General features: G+C 43.3%; 1 protein-coding gene across 5 annotated transcripts in view; it reads left to right on the top strand.

Moving 5' to 3' along the window:
- ERICH3 (glutamate rich 3) overlaps positions 1 to 19,575 on the top strand; it is a 65,728-nt gene that overhangs the window by 9,462 nt on the left and 36,691 nt on the right. For 3 of the 5 annotated variants that reach the window (XM_032782131.2, XM_032782133.2, XM_032782128.2), the window contains exons 2-9: positions 4,034 to 4,127; positions 5,886 to 6,011; positions 8,611 to 8,682; positions 10,556 to 10,684; positions 12,833 to 12,994; positions 15,374 to 15,589; positions 17,738 to 17,918; positions 19,364 to 19,550. In XM_032782131.2, the coding sequence (XP_032638022.1) occupies positions 4,034 to 4,127; positions 5,886 to 6,011; positions 8,611 to 8,682; positions 10,556 to 10,684; positions 12,833 to 12,994; positions 15,374 to 15,589; positions 17,738 to 17,918; positions 19,364 to 19,550 (1,167 nt within the window). The remainder of the gene's footprint in view (positions 1 to 4,033; positions 4,128 to 5,885; positions 6,012 to 8,610; positions 8,683 to 10,555; positions 10,685 to 12,832; positions 12,995 to 15,373; positions 15,590 to 17,737; positions 17,919 to 19,363; positions 19,551 to 19,575) is intronic. The other 2 variants (XM_032782130.2, XM_032782132.2) reach the window with 2 other exon arrangements.

Raw genomic sequence — 19,575 nt, 5'->3', positions numbered from 1 at the left:
TTAAATTATCTTGGATCAGATTCTGGACCACACTGGGACCCCTTTGTGCTTCTCTAGTGACATGAAGGGGCCTTGAAGTTGCCCCAAATGGAGCCCTCTGTCACACTGCCCCCAAACCACTAACGTATTGGGGCAGAAGCTGGTGTAGCCCAAGCACTTTGCACGCCATCAATCATGAGCCAGCACAATGGCCTGTGAGGGGCCGTTAGAAGCAAGTGCAGTTTAGAGCAGTCGTGAAGCTGCTCACATTGCACTGGGGCTGAACCAGTTCCAGTACAGGGGGAAGAACGGGTGATGCAAACCCATCTTTGCTTCTAGTTCCTCTCGTGTTTCAAGTGTAGCGCAGTGCACCTGATGCTTGAGCTCTCCCCTGTTCTGCTAGTGGAATCTTGTTCCCTGTAGTATCGTTTGAAGCTCTTTGTTGGGCTGTTCTAGTTTTAAACATCCCAAGTAATGATTTTCCACCTTTTTTCTCTTGGGACAGTGTGCTAAAATCTGCTTGGACCTTATTTACTATTCCACAATCTGGAAGGAAAATAATTTTCCTGATATTCAGCCCACATATTCCTTCTGTCATGTTTAATCCCATAAGGAATCAATGAATAAGTGCAGGTTAGGAGTCAGGAGGTCTTGAATTATAATACCAGCTCTGCTGCTGACTCATTGTGTGGCTCTATACAAATCTCTTTGCTTCAGTTTCCCCATCTATAAAATGATTCTCATATAGATTCTTCCTAGGGATGCTATAATAATTAATGTTAGTTTACTATATTAGAACTGTCATATCTGCTTATAAATGCTGTGTATTATTACTATCATAATGCCACTAAGCTTGGTTATACCCGAAATAATTCTCCATTCCTTAGTGCTCACACACTAAAATATGTGTGGAGGTTTATTATGTACACCCTCACTGCTCACTTACCTGTGCTATATGTATTCAGAGTGAGCTTTTCATTGGAGTCTAAGCGAGTTAGGAGCCCAATTCCCATTTAAATTCAATGGGCTACGGCTATCCAGCTTCCTTGGGTCCTTTAAATATCCCAGTATTAGCTTCTGTAATCATCTATTGTAGTTATTACTAGTTAAAACAAACAGAAGGAAGTACTTCTTCACAGAACACAGTCAACCTGTGGAACTCCATTGCCAGGGGATGTTGTGAAGGCCAAAATTATAGCAGTGTTCAATAAATAATTAGGTACATTTATGGAGGATAGGTCCATCAATGGCTATTAGTCAAGATGGTTAGGAATGCAACACCATGCTCTCGGTGTCCCTAGTTTCTGATTGCCAGAAACTGGGAGTGGACGACAGGGGATGGATCACTCAATGATTTCCTGTTCTGTTCATTCCCTCTGAAGCACCTGACGTTGGTCACTGTTTGAAGACAAGATACTGGGCTTGGACCATTTGTCTGACCCAATATGGCTGTTCTTATGTTCTTATGTAGTTATTACTTCTGTTGCAGCAGCATTTAGGTGCTCCAGTCATGGACCAGGGCCCCATTATGCTAGGTGCTGTACAAACACAAAACGAAAAGACAGTCTCTGCACTGAAGAGCTTACAATTTAGGTAGCTGGTCTCCTTAAAATCTCAAGGCCAGAGTGCAGCACAAGAGAGATGGGATATCTAACTACTTTTTCCTTGCAAGGTCCACTTTGTACATCAGGGTGGGTTATTCTGTATCTTGAGCTTTCTAGGCTAGTAGCACTTACATTCTTGAAAGGCTAGTGACAATCTTTCACCATGCCTTCTTCTGTATTAGTGCTGGCCTTAGATGAGGGTCCTTCCCCAACCTCTTGGGCACGCAGCATATTCCTAGGCCAAGGAGAGTACAAAGCTGATCTTCCAAATATGATGATAGCATTTGATATCAGTTTTTGGAGGGGACAGTGGGAAGGCCTACTGTTCCCTTTCATATTATCTGCTTCTGGTTTAAAATGTGTGTCTGCAGTTCTCAGGATATCCGTACAACGGCAGGTCCAGATTCTAATTCATGCAGACAGAACACTCATAAGAGATGAGTGTGCATGTTGGCCTTTTGTACCAGCTCTTTAGTGGCTTGTGGAGTAAATTGACTTCCTTATTTAGCTTGAGATCCTCAACCTTGCAGAGTGGATCTAATGTTTTTCTGTAATGGGCTGTAGCTACAGTGGGGGGAAGACAGAAGGAGCAATCTCACCATTACCAGCTGCACTTTTAACAAACAGCTGCCATATGGTGAGTGCAGACTAAAGCATAGTAGCATAGCATCATGATCTTGTAATGTCATGAAATGTGTGAATATGATGCAGTGCAAATTCTGTGCAGATGAATTCAGGCATATTTATGTGGGACATGTAGGCTTGTGTGTCTTGTTTAAATAATATATTCTAGATGCATTGATGTACCTTTTGAATTTTTTTAAACAGCTCCTAAAATAGGTGGGACAGATACTAATCCTATTGCCATGAGTTAGTCATCTCATCTCATACAGAGCTTGAGTTCTGCCACTTTTAAGGCCCAGTGCAGGACTCATTTCTTTAAACAAGCCTTGCCTCATTAGCAAAGTAGCCTGCTGGCCTGGCAACATTTCCTCCTAGGAAACAACCACGTAGCTGAATCCTTGTGGAGAGAGTGGTTTAAAATAAAGAGAAAGACTGGGCTCTTCTTTTGGACATACACAGCTGTGACCTTTAGTTTTCTAAACTAATTGTCCTAAATAATGTCTATGGGCATTGCAGTAGTGGAAGAATTAGAACTAGAGATACTCTGGAAAGACAGACGGATTCATAACTCCAGAAGAAACACTCAAGAAGAATGCTAAGGTGGAGACTTAAGCTAATAGACCATTTTTAGAAAAGAAATTTACATCTTGGACTGACACCTTGTATGTTAATTTTCAAACCAGCACAAGTAAAAAGGGTCCAGGGTTTATTATAGAAACAGTATTTAAGGATGCCAATGGCATGACTCCCATGGGTAGTGATTATATGGACACTGGCTGGAAAGAGGAAAAAGAGCATGACCTAGAGAAACATTTTGCAGAGCAATAGAGAAAGAAGCCAGATCCCTTAACAAGATACTCAGAAGCCTGAACATATCAGCACAAAACTGAAATAAATGGTGGAAACTGTCGGATGCCCTATGCACCTGCGGGAGGGAAAAGAAAGACAGACTGACTCGTGTTCTTTATATTTAGTGGGGCTAGAAATGGCTGCTTTGATTGTATATATTGAAAGAGGCAGATTCTTTGGTCTGCTATCTCCATTTTGGGCTAGTTAAGTAGCACAAAGAGGACTTAAATCAGCTGGAGAAGGCCAGTGGAGTTTTTCCTCTGTGTAGGTGAACTCTGGCTGCATAAAGTGGGCAGAGACCACCTTATGCACCATCCCCTTCCAGCGCCAGTGTAAAAGGATGGTGGGTGCATGTTGGAGGTGTGCTGGAGACAAGGACAGGGGTGTAAGGAAGCAGATTTCTAGCATGCTTGATCTTCCACTGATGCAAATTAGAACTGTTCCTCTGTTACTCTAGCTTGCACCAGGACCAGACATGTTGGGATTAGAGAGCTGCAACTGGCTCCTTGAAACCTCCCCTCCCGATGTCACTATACTCAAACTCCAAGCAGCCCAATCTGGCCCCAAATTACTTATGTCTGAATGTTCATTGATGCTATGGGTATGATATTAAGCTACCATAAATCCAGCCATTTTTACTCTGGCAGACATCTCATGGGAATTTTATCTGAGCAAGAACTGTGGCTTGGGGTCCACAGTGAAAACAGTCTTTACTGGTTGATATTTTGTCTCATGTTGAGCAAACAAAGGGCCTATGTATCACAGGATGAGTGATTTCTGGAGAGGATGTAAATCATGGAACAGGGGGATGTTACCTCCATGGAACATTTGAAGGTTATTTATCTGACAAAGTGCCTGAACTGATTCTTCAAGACAGCACTTGGTGCATCTAAATTTCACACAGATTATTTATAACTTTAACGCTAAACTCTGGGTTTACATAATGTCTCCATGATGACTTCATTTATTGGTTTCAGGTCACTTGCAACCTACAACAGCCTTACAGACAGACACTTGGCTGGATACTTCAGCAATACAAGGATAAGACGGCATCTTCAGCGATCAGGGCTGGTAGGCTTTAAAGGCTCCCTTTTTGTTACTTTTACCTCACACTGCTGGATATTTTTGCTTTTCAGTACAGAGGTAGGGTTGCCACTTTTTAAAAGTTTGCCCATCTAAACAGACACATATCTTGATGTCATCCCATGCCTGCGTGATGTAATATGACCTTTTCATTGCATCAGAAGGTCGTCCACTGCTTTACCACCCAGCATCACAGTGTGATCACATATGGCATTTGGGGTCCTGTAAATATAGCATGGGATTTGGGGTCCTGTAAATATAGCATGGTTGTGGGACACAGGGCTGTGCTGCTAAAATCTGGACAATTATAGAGAATTAAGGACAGGTGCTAATCCTGGGCCTGTTACTGCAATGTGCTAAGTGGCCTCAAAGACTTCACTGGGAGTTGAGGAAGTTGCAGTTAGTACACGGCTGGAGGTACTTAGCGCATTGCAGCATTGGAGGCCGAGGGATGCACAGCACCACCGTATGTGATTGGGCTGTAAATGTGTTAACTCGTTATTGGTAGGGGGCGTGCACGTGACAAGGCAACGTTAACTGATTCTGTTTATACCACGTGTGAGACAATTCTCATACCTAAGTTAGGTATTAACTTAATACAAATCATTCATTTTCTCCCAATTTAATATTATTGGATTAAATTAATAATTTGTGGAGATTGGACGAGAGGACACTGGTGGAATTCCAGCAGGAAAAATTCCAACAGCAATAAAAAACAAACAAACCTCCTTATGACCCAGTTTGGATTTTCTAGTATTATGAAAATTCCCCAAGTGATATTAGCAGCAGAATAAAACTGCTTCTGAATGCTGAGGATCATGAACTTTGATTGGCTCGTGATGAGCTGTTAAGGGACAATGCCTCGGTTTCAATTAATAATAAATGATCGTCTATCAGTCATCTGTCTCCATGGTGTTGGAGACCATTATTGGCATGAATCAATTCTGTACATAAGCCCTGGGTAATCTTAGCATGCCCTGAGCTTGTGGCAGAGTTGCAGTAAGTCATTACCACACATGAATGGCAGTGCATTACCACACAGTAAGGCTGCTATTAAGATGTGTCACTGTACTTGTATTTCAAATCTATTGTGAGGAGAACTTTTCTTTGAACGATTACAATAGATCCAGTATGTCTTTGTTGCATATTTCTGGTGGTTCTTCTTAGAATCTGTAAGTCATAATTAAATGCTATTAGATGATTGACTTGTTTTTAAAAAACAGTGTCAAAGTTAACCTATTGCCTATAAAGTCGACTAGCAAATTTACAAAATTCCAATTCAAAATTAAGTTAATACCTTTAATTTTATATTTCAGCAATCTCTCTTGTCTTTAATTGTTTCATGCAGTGTTGTTGTAGCTGGGTTGGTCCCAGGATATTGAGAGACAAGGTGGGTGAGGTAATATCTTTTATTGGACCAGCTTCTGTTGATGAGAGAGACTAGCTTTCACAGAGCTCTTCTTCAAGCCTCCATGCCTCTCTGTGCTGCCTTCAGACCTGAAGAAGAACTCTGTGTAAGCTCAACAGCTTATCTCCCTCACCAACAGAAGTTGGTCCAGTAGAAGATCCTGTCTCACCCACCTTGTCTCTCTCTGGTCTCTAATGGAAGTGGGGGACATAGTAAAGGTGCAGAAATGGTGTATGTGTTCAAGTAGTTTTGCTCTCCTTTTGTGTGGCTTTCTTTAGAATACACCTTGTTCTCTCTTCTCTTTTTCTCTATATTTATATTTTATTTGCTTATGGCAGATCTCAAGAAGTGGAAGAATAATATCTGAGAAGGAGTATCGGCTAAATGCTATGAGGAGGGATCACCAAAGATACGTACGGGAATGCCTAGCTCAGGCCATATTTCACAAGGTCCTTGACATGGAGGTATGAACACATTATCCACATATAGGCCTTTTAGAATAGTCCCTAGTCATGTCTAAGGGCTGTTTACTAATGCTGGTGTGTCATGGGGCTGCCCCCAAGAAGAGGGGTATTTGATGGAAAGGAGGGAATGGAGTCTTGATGACTCCAACCGGGAGAATGTTTCTGGAACACCCCCAAACTCAACACTCATCCCTCCATCCACAAGACTCTGTGTGTGGTGGTGGAAGATGTGCCTAGTGTGCTGCCGCCAGCCATGTGAAGAGAAGAGGAAGCCACTTCAGACTCAGACAGAGTCCCAAGGTAACGAGGGTCAGATAAATCACAACCCCTCGTGTGTGCCAAAAGATCTAGTCACCTCAGTATACTTTACTTATTAGCTTTAGTTAGAACTGAGAATTTGAATGTTGTTATACACTTTTCTGTGTTTTTTCTGAACTGTGGGTCTGGGTACAGCACAGCCCTTTGAAACTCTCCGGCCCTCACCATCTGCAGCTCAGTTTCCATTCCCGAAAATGAAAAAAAAAATGACTAACATCTGTTTAAACACAATTATCTCCATAATCATGTTGTATTTAGCTCAAGCTCACAAGCCCCTTAAAGAATCTGAGCTTAAATTGATCCCAAGCTTCAGCTGCAAATTCAAATGGGTTGCAGAGCCTGGCATTTAAATAGCTGCCCTTGTCACTCTTGTTTGTGTTACCCATCTTGGCTTCTTAACAAATATTCAATTAATGGTTTTCTGATTAACATCATTCTTAAATCTGAATATTCAAATAATCCGATTCCTTGTTCAAGCCTGCACCATGCAGCTTGTAGTGTCAAGCATTAAAGCATCTGCTTCAGTCCTGTTTTTGAGATCACAGATCTTATTGTCTCCACCAGACAACACAACATTGGAGTAGAAAATTTGCCTTCTGAAATTCATAACTAGATGGAATCAACAGACTCTCAGACTGTCAGTAACACCGCCCCACACAGTTTTGGGGGCAGGGACTGTTGTCCTGTTCTGCGCCTAGCAAAATGGGGTCCTGGTCCATGGCAAGGACTCATAGATGCTCCCACAACAGATTACACACGTGGATCCACTTCATTTTATAAAATCCATTCTAGATAGAAGGCCCAATCCTAAGGGGGGCATGGCTGTGAGTATCCAGTCACAGTTTCTCCACTGCATGATCCCCTCACTCACACAGGTGAAAGGGAGTATGGCCATGGCTTAGTAAGTCAGAGATCAGCTTGCAAATGTGCAGCCTCTTAGATCCCCAACAGATCTGCAGAGCAGGCCATCCGCATACCCTAGGTCTTGGTGTCCTTGCTGGTAGCTGGTTCTCTTGCCATGTTGCTCCTGGAGTGCTCGGTGCAGCTTCCCTTTGTCACTTTTACATAGAAGGGAGGATGCTGCACTTAGGGAATTACTGCTACCTCATTGCCTTCCACCTGGTGTAGTTGTTTACACTAGTGCACAGTGAGGTAAAAAACTGCTGCTGGTGTAAGTGCATGTGGCATTCTGATTTGGCAGCACACTTACAGGTGTAAATGCCTGCACAAAGTGCAGGGCAGTGGGGAATAAGGCTCTGGCTGCTCATTGAGTGATTGCCTAGATCTTATAGCCTGCCTCTGTAAGCTGTGGAGTGCCTCCAGAGGGACTCCACGCTCCCTCGGCCTTGAAGTAAGGGGGCTCAGCACATTTACAGGCACTCTCATCCAGTCCATATGGAGCTCCTGTAGCACACAGGTGCTTGCTTCCTAATAAACATCAGTTAGGGGCAAGATTCTCTCTTGCCCCCTGCTTCGACACAGAGGAATCAGACTGGTCCCTCTCCCTCCCCCTTGGAGTGCAGTCGCTTCCCCTCTCCCATGCAGCTTTCTCCAGGAAGCTGAGACTCTCAGCTTTCCTTGCAAAGCATCTGTTCAACTGATACTTAAGTGACATAATGGATGAAACCAGACCCAGTATCTTACTCAGCAGCCCCCTACATCTCTGGCTCCTGGCCTCTCTCCAGCCTGCTTCCCGCTAGGTAAGTGCAGGCTCTACACGATGGCACTGTGCAACAGGAGAAGAATGGGCACAGCAAAGGCGTTGCTCCCTATCTCTGTCCCACCCCCCATCCTAATGGAGGAGGAAGGAATCTGTTACAATTATAGTCCAGTAGCAATTACTTCCCCCTGGAGTTAGAGGGAGCCCTGGTCCGTTCCTGAGGCAGTACAACTATGTGCTAATGAAACATGTTGTTTATGGCTGTGGTATTCACTAAGCTGATTGTCATGCAACTTTTCTAAGGAAAAGAAAGGGGAAAAAAAAACCACCAACGTTCCCTCTGGCCATACAATTCTGCCCTTTATATTCTGCCCTGTCCGGGGGAACAGCCTTTGCAGAAGTAAAAGCTGACTGGGCCACTATTGCTTTAAAAATGTTAATGTTGGAAAGGGAAGATTTCACATGCTGAAGTGTAAGACAAGTCAGTGATAGTTACTGAGCAGTGATCAATGGGTGTAATAACCAGGAGGGCATATGAGAAATACCCAAAGCTGGAGCTCAGCCTTGTTGTGTTCACTGACACCTCATTATGGTAATTAATAGGCTTTCTTACACTGGCAGCGTCATCATCAGCTAGAAATAAAAAGAAAACTGGAAAATGTTGTGAGGAAGGAGCGGGTTCAGAGAATCAAGGTAAGGATGTGTCGTGTGAGTGTACTGAGCCACTTGGCAAACTTGCTCTGTGTTACTTGCCTCAGCATGATTTTTATCAGAACCAGCCCCACGATGGGGTGGAGTCCCTTCAGGAGTCCTTATTCTGGAACCACTGTGTTTGGGCTCCATGGTGCAGCACTGGGTTTGTGGAAATCCCTTGCAAGTCAGCGGCTGTTCTAGCCAGGAAGCCATAGACCTCACATGGCATGAATATCTCTCCAGCTGAATTTCTTCAACTCCTGGCTGGAGCGCTTAGAAGACCGTACTGGGGATCCCATCTTCTCAGGCAGTCTCTTATTCTTTATCAGTAAGAATGCACACACAGCAGAGGGCATGCAGTATTGCCAGTCCCACATGTTAAAAAATTAGGAGATTGGCTTTAAAATCATGAGAGTATGTAAAAATAATAGATTGGGTGTTCTGTTTTGTGGGGAGGGATAGCTCAGTGGTTTGAGCATTGGCCTACTAAACCCAGGGTTGTGAGTTCAATCTTTAAGGGGGCCAAAAATCTGTCAGGGATGGTACTTGGTCCTGCTGTGAAGGCAGGGGACCAGACTCAATGACCTTTCAGGATCCCTTCCAGTTCTATGAGATAGGTATATCTCCATATATTTTTTTTATTTGCCTTCTGCTTTTTGGTCCCTTAGGGTGCACTGGGGTCACATTTTGAAGCTTTCTCCACAGCCATGAGGGCTAGAAACTGACTTTTTCTTTAAGAATGAAGGCTGAAATCATCACACTTCCTCTTGACTCCAGGAGCTGGGTCTCTGAGAAAAACAGTAATTATTGTGAGACTCATGACAATCATGAGAGTTGGCAACATTGGGGATGTTAAGAAGCTGTCTGGTCCTTTGATGACGTGCAGAAAGAATGCAAACCGCTTAGGGGTTTGAGTTTCACTTTTCTCTGCATTCCAACTGCGACAAGGAGAAGGAAAAATAAATGAAAATACCAATTCTGTGATATTTACAGCCTCAGTTCCAGTCCAGGAAGTACTGGAGAGAAGCTGTGGTTTTAAAGTCTACCCAAGTTTATATTCAGGACCCTTTATGGCACAATGCCTGCTGCAGTGCTGGGTAATTTTGGACTTCTGACCAGAAACTAAAACTGCTCCCCTCTGTGGGAACCCTATGGTTGATTCTGGTTGTCTTCTGTCCATTGGGGTTAATTCCCTTTGAGATTAAAGAGACAGGCTGATGCAGGAAGGTGTAATTTACATCTTTCTCCACCATCTTCCGCTAATCTGGCCAGCAACTGATCTGAGATTAGACAGTAAAAGGGATAAGGGCTAAAGGCACATCCAACCCTTCACTGCCAGAGGGAGAATCACCACAATATGGAAACTTTAAGAGGAAACAGATGTCAAAGGAAGGAAGTAGGAGATTGCAGAAGATCCTCTAACTTCAGAAAAGAAACGAGGCTTCAAACAAAACAAAGTGTAAGAGACTGAAATACAGAGGGAGAGAGCAAAGATTCAAAACATACACGGAAACAAGGGGAGGATCAGTGGAACTGGTAGGATTAATCAGGTGTTTGGACAAGACTAGAAGGAGAGGGAAAAGGGAAAAAACAGAAAGATGGGAGAGAAGCAGCAGACCTGGGAATCAAAAGGAATGGGCGATTCTCATCCTCTCTTTTCTCCTTGCTTCTCTCCCATTCTATTCATCTGCCCCTTCCTCCTGCTCTGGTGTCAGACCTGGGTCTCTTCTTCCATTTAAAGAATAATGATCTAAGCACCTGCCAAAGCTGATAGTTATTCTTGGATGCAGAAGGCTGGGTTAGTGTTCCATGACAGGATCTATAGCCTCCTCTCCCACCAAGAGCTCAGATGTATAACTTTCTCTTCCTCTAGGTGGGACGATCAAGAAGATCAGTGGAAGATATTAATCCTCTGCTCTCTCCACATCCACCTGCTGGTGCAAGAAATCTCTATGGGCGCCATGCTTTAGTTGATGGAGAGCAATCTGGACCCTCACTATCAGTGAGTCTTATCAAATAGCCCTAATCCTATACCATTCTACAGACACCTATTACATCTCTGCTTTGTAGTACTGATTGTCCTGATTGCTCCAAGGGGAGTAGGATCAGGCCCTTATTGAGGAGAGTGGCATGTCAGTTCTGAGAGAACGGTGGCTTTGTTTCATGATAAACCTGTTTTAATACCTTTAATTCCCTCTTTTTATTTGCACTACCCTCCAAGATCACTACACTACATATTAGAGAGACAGTGGGCATGTCTACTCACATGGCTTTGCCACCACTGCACATCTGCTGAAGACGCTCCATGCCGATGGCAGAGTGCTCATCCATCAGCCAAATAAAACCATCTCCGTGAGTGGCGGTAGCTATGTCAATGGGAGAAGCTCTTCTGCCAACAGAGCACTGTCCACACTGGCTCTTAGGTCGGTGTTAACTTACGACACTCACAGGAGATGGTTTATTCACACACCTGAGCAACATAACTTATACCAACCTAAGCTGTAGTATGTACATAGCCTAAGTGGTCTAAATTTTGGACATCTTTATCCAGTGCCAAAGCTAGGAGAGTGCGATAAGCTCGTTATAATCACAAGAGGGCAGCATTGTTAACTGACAATAGAAAAAGCTAGATTACAGTCAAGACTTTTCAGAAGTGAGTAGAGAGACACAGTGGGTGAGGTAATATCTTCTATTGCAGTGGTGTCCAGCCTTATTAAACAGGAGGGCCACATAAACCTAAGCACAATCTTGTGTGGGCCAAACAGATTTTACATATTTTAATAAGGACTTGTTAATGTTGGCATAAGTTATGTCACTGAGGGGTGTGAATAAACCATTCCTGAGTGACGTAAGTTACACCGATCTAAGAGCCAGTGTGGACAGCGCAATGTCAGTGGGAGAGCTTCTCCTGCCCACATAGCTACTGCCTCTTGTGGAGGTGGTTTTATTATACTGATGGGAAAGCTCTCTCCCATTGGCATAGAACATTGGCACCAGATGCATTACAGCAGCACAGCGACATCCGCGCTTCTAGTGTAGGCTAGCCCTAAGATTTAAAGTCCTCTGTACTGATTGATATTTTAAGTTCAGGTTAATGTCTATTTTCACACTTGAGTAAACTAAAATGGTGTAAACAAGCCGACCATACGTGACTGAATCAGCCACTAGTATGTCGTGTTGAAGCAGGTCGCTGTTCATAAGTTGGGCACCCCGTTCCATTAGACCAACAGAAGTTGGTCCATTAGACGATATTACCTCACCCACCTTACCTCTCGAATACCCTGGGACAGACACACAGCTACAATTACACTGCATACAGAAGTGAGTAGTGATTTTGGGTGCTCCAGGTTTTGGGTGCCCAATCTGAGACACCTTAAGGGGACATGATCTTCAGAGGGAAGGTTTTCAGCTCTTTCTGAAAATCATGATTTCTTAATGTCTCTCAACTTAGGCATCCATATTCTCTTGTCAGTTTTGAAAATTTTTATCAATAACTTTTTTGTGTCCTCAAGAGATTTGTATTTTGAGATTACACACTTTCTACCCTGTTGTAAGCCCTGTTTTTGTAAAGACACGTTTCTACTCACCTTTATTTTACAAGAAATCTACATGTCAAATTTCAAGGGCTTGATTAAATAACAAGTTAAAGGTTCATCTATAATTGTATTGAGTCCCTTATTGCAGTGGTTCTCCACCAGCGGTACATGTACCCCTGGGGGTGCACAGAGGTCTTCCGGGGATACATCAATTCATCTAGATATTTGCCTAGTTTTACAGCAGGCTACGTAAAAAGCGCTAACAAAGTCAGTGCAAGCTAAAATGTAATACAGACAATGACTTGTTTATACTGCTCTATATACTATATCATTGTTTCTCAGCCTGGGAGAGCTGACCCCTGGGGGGCCACAGGATGGGTTTAGGCAGGGCCACAAGTGCAGGTCTAGCGTTATGGGATGGCAAGGAGGGGCCTCACAAAGCTAAGATACATCCTGAAGCCAAAGCCCCACTGCCTGGGGCTGAAATCAGACTTCTGAAAGGGTACAGTAGTATGGAAAGGTTGAGACCCACTGCCTTATTGGATTACTCCTAGGTTCTGGAATGTGCATGAATGCTCATTTTAAAGAGCTCTTCTCTTGTTTCAATTGTCCAGTCTTCCTCTCCTCGGCCAAACACAGCACCAGGAAATATGCAACGCCCAGTCCGACTACAGCCACTTCCTGGATATCCTACAGCAGGATCCACGCTCAAGACTTCTTCGAGATCCAAACAAAAGCTCTTGGAACTTGAACATGATCATCAGTTTCCCAATGGGGTTAGCCCTTGTTTTTTTTTTTAATGAGAATTACAGAGTTTCAGGAACCCCTCAGAAAGAATGACTTAAAAGTAAACTAATACTGTACATCTCAGAATCGTGAACCACAAACTGTGTTTAATGCACAATTATTTATCATCAGCTTTTTGTTCAGACTTTCCTTCTTTCCCTTCCTTTTGTTTTGCAAAAGACATTGTCCTACTGACTTCATATTCAGACCTGGATCACAGCATTGAAAAACACAGTGGATGCTTTTTCTATAGAGTAGTCTTTGCATATAAATTTTTCATTTCTGTGGAGATTCTCTATAGGGGGAGTGCCTACCTCTTAACAGGGACAGCTGAGGGTATTTGTAGAGGATCTAGATGGAGCTACTATAAGGTGGGTGCATAACTGGTTGGAAAACCATTCCCAGAGAGTAGTTATCAGTCGTTCATAGTCAAGGTGGAAGGCATATATCAAGTGGGGTCCCGCAGGGGTCAGGTCTGGGTCCGGTTCTGTTCAATATCTTCATCAATGATTTAGGTAATGGTAGAGGGAGTACACTTATAAAGTTTGCAGATGATGCCCTGCTGGAAGGGCTTGCAAGTACTTTGGAGGATAGGATTAAAATTCAAAATAATCTGGACAAACTGGAGAAATGGTCTGAAGAAAATAAGATGAAACTCAATAAGGACAAATGCAAAGTACTCCACTTAGGATGGGATAATCAGTTGCACACATACAAAATAGGAAATGACTGCCTAGACTGTGGAAAGGGATCTGGGGGTCCTAGTGGATCACACGCTAAATGAGTCAACAGTGTAACACTGCTGCAAAAAAACCCAAACAACGTTCTAGGATGTATTACCAGAAGTGTTGTAAGAAAGATGCAAGAAGTAATTCTTCTGCTCTACTCAGTGCTGATTAGGCCTCAGCTGGAGTATTGTGTCCAGTTCTGGGTGCCACATTTCAGGAAAGATGTGGTCAAATTGGAGAAAGTCCAGAGAAAAGCAACAAAAATGATTAGTAATCTAGTTTCACTCAATGACCTATGAAGGAAGATTGAAAAAAATTGGGTTCATTTAGTATGGAGAAGAGAAGACTGGAGGGTGAGGGGGAAGGGGGACGGATGGATGTGATAACACTTTTCAAGCACATAAAAGGATGTTACAAGGAGGAGGGAGAGAAATTAACCTCTGAGGATAGGACAAGAAGCAATGGGCTTAAATTACAGTAAGGACAGTTTAGGTTGGACATTAGGAAAAAATTCCTAACTGTCAGAGTAGTTAAACACTGGAATAAATTGCTTAGGGAGGTTGTGGAATCTCCATCACTGGAGATTTTAAGGAGCACGTTAGACAAACACCTGTCAGGGATGGTCTAGATAATACTTAGTCCTGCCGTGAGTGCAGGGGACTGAACTAGATAACCTCTCAAGGTCCCTTCCAGTCCTATATTGTATGATCCCAGCAAACCCTCCCCTTCACCATACACAGCTGTAAAGGAGCAGCAACCTCCTCGCCTTTCCTCACCATAGCTCCTCCTCCTCCTAAGCCAAAGAAGTAGGAATAGAGAAGGGGAGCTGCTCAGACTAGTGGAACCTGCTCACGGGGATATGTAATTACCTAAAGGGAAAAATTCAGCCCTTCTCCCATAGCTTTGAAAAAAATGAAGTTAATAGGATTTATGTTGGTAAAGGTATGAGTGGTTCGGGGGCTGTGATCCTTGTGCAGGCACTGCAAGGTACTACAGTAAGTTATCATGGACCATCAGCCCTTCTCCCAGCCGGCTCCCATGACTGCCAGCTCTCAAATGGGATGGTTTATGTGGACCTGCTGCAGAGCCCAGTTCCAGCACCTGCAAGGGTCTGAGTTACTTTTGTACACCTGCCTCCTGCTTCAGGGCCTTTGGCTCCTGTGCCTTTGGATGAATTTCATCCTGGAGGAGGAGTAAAGTCATTTGAGAAGCACTGAGGTAATTTTGTGCCCAATAATTTTATGAAACTCCTTAGTTTCTGCCCCACAAATGAAAGGAAATTAGTACTGCAAAAGCACTGTTAATTCGTTCACTATTCTGGCTGGCTGTCGTTGAGAGTCTGCTAGGATCATAAGTAATACGCAATTTAAAATTTTTTCTATCAGTTCTTGGGTTAAATTTTCGAGAAACCTGAACCCAGGTCCTCTAGCTGTGCTTCCAGATTCATATTCAGGGTTTTGCTCGCACGAATCATTTCGCAAGCAAATTTGTGGGCACCGATTTAGAGGGCCCTGTTTGAAAATGTGAATGTAAAATGGAGGGAACAGTCAGATCATGTACATCCAGGATGGTCCCAAGTTGTACTGAGCAGGCTCAGTGTTTGCATGAACTTGGGTTTGACGTGGTTAAATGTGATTGCAGGGAGAGAAAAGCATGATGAGGCTTATGAACTCAGTGGATTATTCAGCTGGATTATCCCCATATCAACTTCCCATCATTAACAATTACGTGATACCGGTGCCACCTCCACCCCAAAAAGGAGATAAGAACATAAAGGGAGTTAGGCATGGGACTTCCAGGGGCAGGCGCTTTCGCCCGACCACTGCGCCAAATGGTTTCGAGCAGCTGTTAACAAAGGTACAGTATGTGATCTCTTTTCCACCCCCTCACCCCGATGGCTATATTTCTTGCTCCAGAGGTGCTTTTACCAGATACACTGTCTTGAGAGCATGAAGAGGCAGTGAAGTGGTTCAAGACATTCTGAATCTAGCTAGCAGTGGAAGTAGTGCCAGCCTCCTCAAGGGGCCAGAGAGCAGCAAGATCAGCAGACCAGGGCTAGTGCTGGGGGCAAATACCCCAGGCTGTGCACCCTCAGAGTTTTGTCAGTGCCAGAGTTACAGTGCAAATCTGAGTTGGAGCTCTAGTTTGGAGAGTGCTTGATGGCACAATCTGTTCCTACATGTTTGCTTTCATGCTGTGCTGAGATATTGTATTGTCTTCTATTTAATGCAGTAGCCTGGAATTGTTTTCCACAGTCAAATTAGTTTAATCAAATATATTAATAACCAGGCAGGCAGTAATTCAACTGAGCAGGACTGAAAGCATCACTTGGAAGTGAACCAACTCAAAAACTAGAAGCAGCAGCTAGACCCTGCCTGTTTTTGTCTTCCTCCCCACCCCCAGTTAAAGCTCTGTGTACTCCTGAAAACCCAACTTCTGATTGTTTCGTTTTGTGAGCTCTTTCCAAGGATCCATCTGTAAAGCATTTCCAGTGAAGAGAGTGGCTTTACACGTGTTCACAAACATGAATCTAAAATCATTTGTTAAAGAGAATCAAGTGTATCAAACCATTCAACAAGCAGGTGTGTTCACAGAATCAAGATCAGTTGGGAGAATAATCTACTCATGATTTGTCCTTGTAGCCCACCGAACCCATTGATAGCCCCATTCAGCTAGCCAATGTATTAGGTTTCCATGCCACAGAAGAACTGAAAAATTTGCTTTTATGGTACAGGCCCCTGGCATAAAGGACTCAGTCCTTTCTCAGGCAGAACTACCATTAACTTCCATAAGAGCTTGCCAGTATGGGGGCTGCATGCTTAAGCCCACATTATAGTCAGAATAAAACAAGGCAGATGTGGAAAAGACTGATTGGATCATCTGGTCCATCTCCCTACTAGGGCAAGATTGTGCTTAAAAGCCCTTAGTCAGCAGCTGTGCTAGAAAATGCCCCATCCCTTTCTACGATGTCGTAAGAGAGAGCAGAAACAGATTAAATTTGCGGCCTACTTACATGCTTGAAGTTAGCCACATACTTGTGTGTCTTGCTGAATCAGGACCATAGTGAATCATGAAGAGCTCAGAGGCTGAACTATTTTTTCCCACATAAAACCCTAATCAAAGAATTTTTAATAGTGTACAAATTAATAACAATCAAAGGCTGCTTGCAGAGCATTCACAAATGGAAACATGAAATTAAATACATGATTCGCTATGTAAAGTTCACGCTGCTCTAACTAGAATTTCTTTGCAAAGAGAATGGAAGAATTCTAAATGGATTCTATTCAAAAAGTAAACTGACATACAGGAACTATTTAGATGTTAGATCTATAGCTGGGAGGACAGCTGATTTGGGTTTTGGATACCAAATACAGCTTTGATAATTTCAGATTTGGATAAGCATTTGCCAGATCAAAGGAAATATAATTCATCTATCTGGGCAGCCTATGTCTGGTAAAGACACACAAGACCTGATCCTCGGGTCTGGTGGAGCTGTGCTCAATGCAGGACTCTAGGTGATGGGCAAACCTAGCTGTATGCTACCTTTGCATATCCCTGATCTGCAGGGTTGCCCAAGTGTGTGTAAGAGCAGCCACAGGACTTTTTTTTTTTTTTTTTTTTTTTTTTAAATGAATTCCAGCTAGATTGACCTAAGGGTCTATTATGCCATCTGGGGACTGCTGGAGTCCAGCAGTGCTCTGGCCATGCCCCCTTCTCCCATGTAGATTCATGATATGCCCAATGTCCCCATGCCAGGGAATCCTCAGCTGACTCAGTAGGGCAGCCGGAAGGCCCCTTCACACCACTGGAGTGTTACATAGAGTCTGAATCAAGGCCCTGGATTGGGCACAACAGTTTGATCTGTTTGCAGTTCAGGAAGGTTAAATTTAGTGAGAGAAAAAGAGGTGAATGAACACTTTAAAAATGTCTTACCAGTGCTGCCCCTTTGTTCACCTCTAGTTAGGAGTCTGGTTATTGAATGCATTTATTGTGCTCCTGTTGTAGGACTCGGGAAAATTCCATAAGCCCTCATTACACAGCAATGCATCTGTTACAATGGTCTACTTAGGAAAAAGTGTGCACTTGTCTCATGATGACACTGATTACAGAGATGAAATCAAAGTCTATCAGCAACATTGTGGAGGAGAAAACCTTTGTGTCTACAAAGGCAAGCTACTGGAAGGAGGTAAGGATTAAAAGTTGAGGCGTTCATTTTAATTCTGGCAACATCTTATTTTCTGGATACACGGTTGATGTGATATCAAAATGATTTCAGCTGAGCTCACTCAAGATATGCGCATCCAGGGACTTATAAACCAGCTGCCTCCAACCTAAATCGAGATTTACTGTTCCATGATTGAAAATGAGGCTGCAATTACTTTTGCAAATTATGGAAGAAGGAATTTAGAGGAGTGATTTAACAAAATACTGTGGGTTAGATTAAGTTGTGGATAGAGATGTATGGCTAATAAAATCTTTGCAGGAGTAAACTGTCCCTGAATACTAAATTATCTGTTTCTGAGTAGCAGTAATACATCAGTGTATGCTTTTTATTGTTACAGAAGGAAAATTATATTCTGGAGGTCTGATTTTGAGCCGTTTTACACTAGTGTGACTCCATAGACTTCACTAGAGTTACTCTGGTATATATCAAGAGTGAGAGGAGAATCAGTCCTGGGCATCTACTATTCTTGATAGCTGAAAATCACCTCTAGGTTAAGATCAGAAGTCCTCAGATGCAATGAAATCACAGTTGTTCTGTTGCATGAGTGGTTGTGGTGCGGGCACAAGGGAGTTGTCCACAATCACTATACATCACACAATTGTGCACGGTTTCGGCTCTGCCTAGCTGACTGTGGAGGAAGGAGAGGCATCTACAATTAAGGAGGGGAGGGTTACCACAGATCACAATTCTTATTCCAGCCTGGGGATTGGAGGAAGACTTCTTCTCATCACTGCCAATGTTATGGAGTTCCTCTGCATAAAGCCTTTACCCAGGAGCAGCACAACCCACCCATGGTGCCATGCTAATGAGTCTCTGTAACCTGAAGTGATGACTACTATTGCTGAAGGGGTGATTTTAGTCTTCCAATTGAGAGAAGCATTTGAACCAGCAGTTCTGTTTCACTCAATGAGTTGTATGTAACTGATTGTGTTTTGCTTCTGATTTTTCATTGAATATGATAAAGAGCTATGTATGTGTCCTACTGCCATTTGCTGGAGAGAATTAGCACTGCTCAGCTGTGTGTCATAAGCTCTGTACTGCTAGGTAATAGCTAATGGATACCTTTTTGCAAATCAAGTGGTAGGGGCCTGTGTTTTTGAGATGGGAGGCTCAGGGTTCTATCCTTCCTGGAGCTGTGAAGTTTTGCATGGCTACAGTGACAATGTCCCAGCTGACCATGGATATGTTACAGCACCTGCAGGATGCTGCTGTGGGGGTGGGGACAAGCATGATTTTTGTGGATATCAGCAGGTGGAATTTCACAACATAATGGTCTTTAATGCAGATGAGAGGCATAGAGCCTGATCTCACAGGATCCATAGTTTTGGCACATATGCAGACAAAATGGAGGTCACTGGACGCAGACTGTCAATAATGCATTAACCCCATTCTCTCCCCAATTACAGAGACCTTTCACTTTACCTCAAAGCGGCACCATGGTTTCCCCTTCAGTCTCACCTTTTTCCTCAATGGGATACAGATGGACAGGCTGAGCTCCTGCTGCGAATACAAGCATCGGAAGGGTGTGAGATTGGGAGGCAAGCATGGATACTTTGGCTTTGTGAATGTGGATAGAGCGTCTCCTTGCTATAGGTATGCTCATAAGTGTTTAGACCAC

The sequence above is a fragment of the Chelonoidis abingdonii genome, chromosome 7, assembly GCF_003597395.2.
Source record: "Chelonoidis abingdonii isolate Lonesome George chromosome 7, CheloAbing_2.0, whole genome shotgun sequence".
In the NCBI taxonomy this organism is placed as follows: domain Eukaryota; kingdom Metazoa; phylum Chordata; order Testudines; family Testudinidae; genus Chelonoidis; species Chelonoidis abingdonii.
The sequence above is the reverse complement of the archived record's forward strand: the minus strand, read 5'-3'. Positions and strand labels throughout refer to the sequence as shown.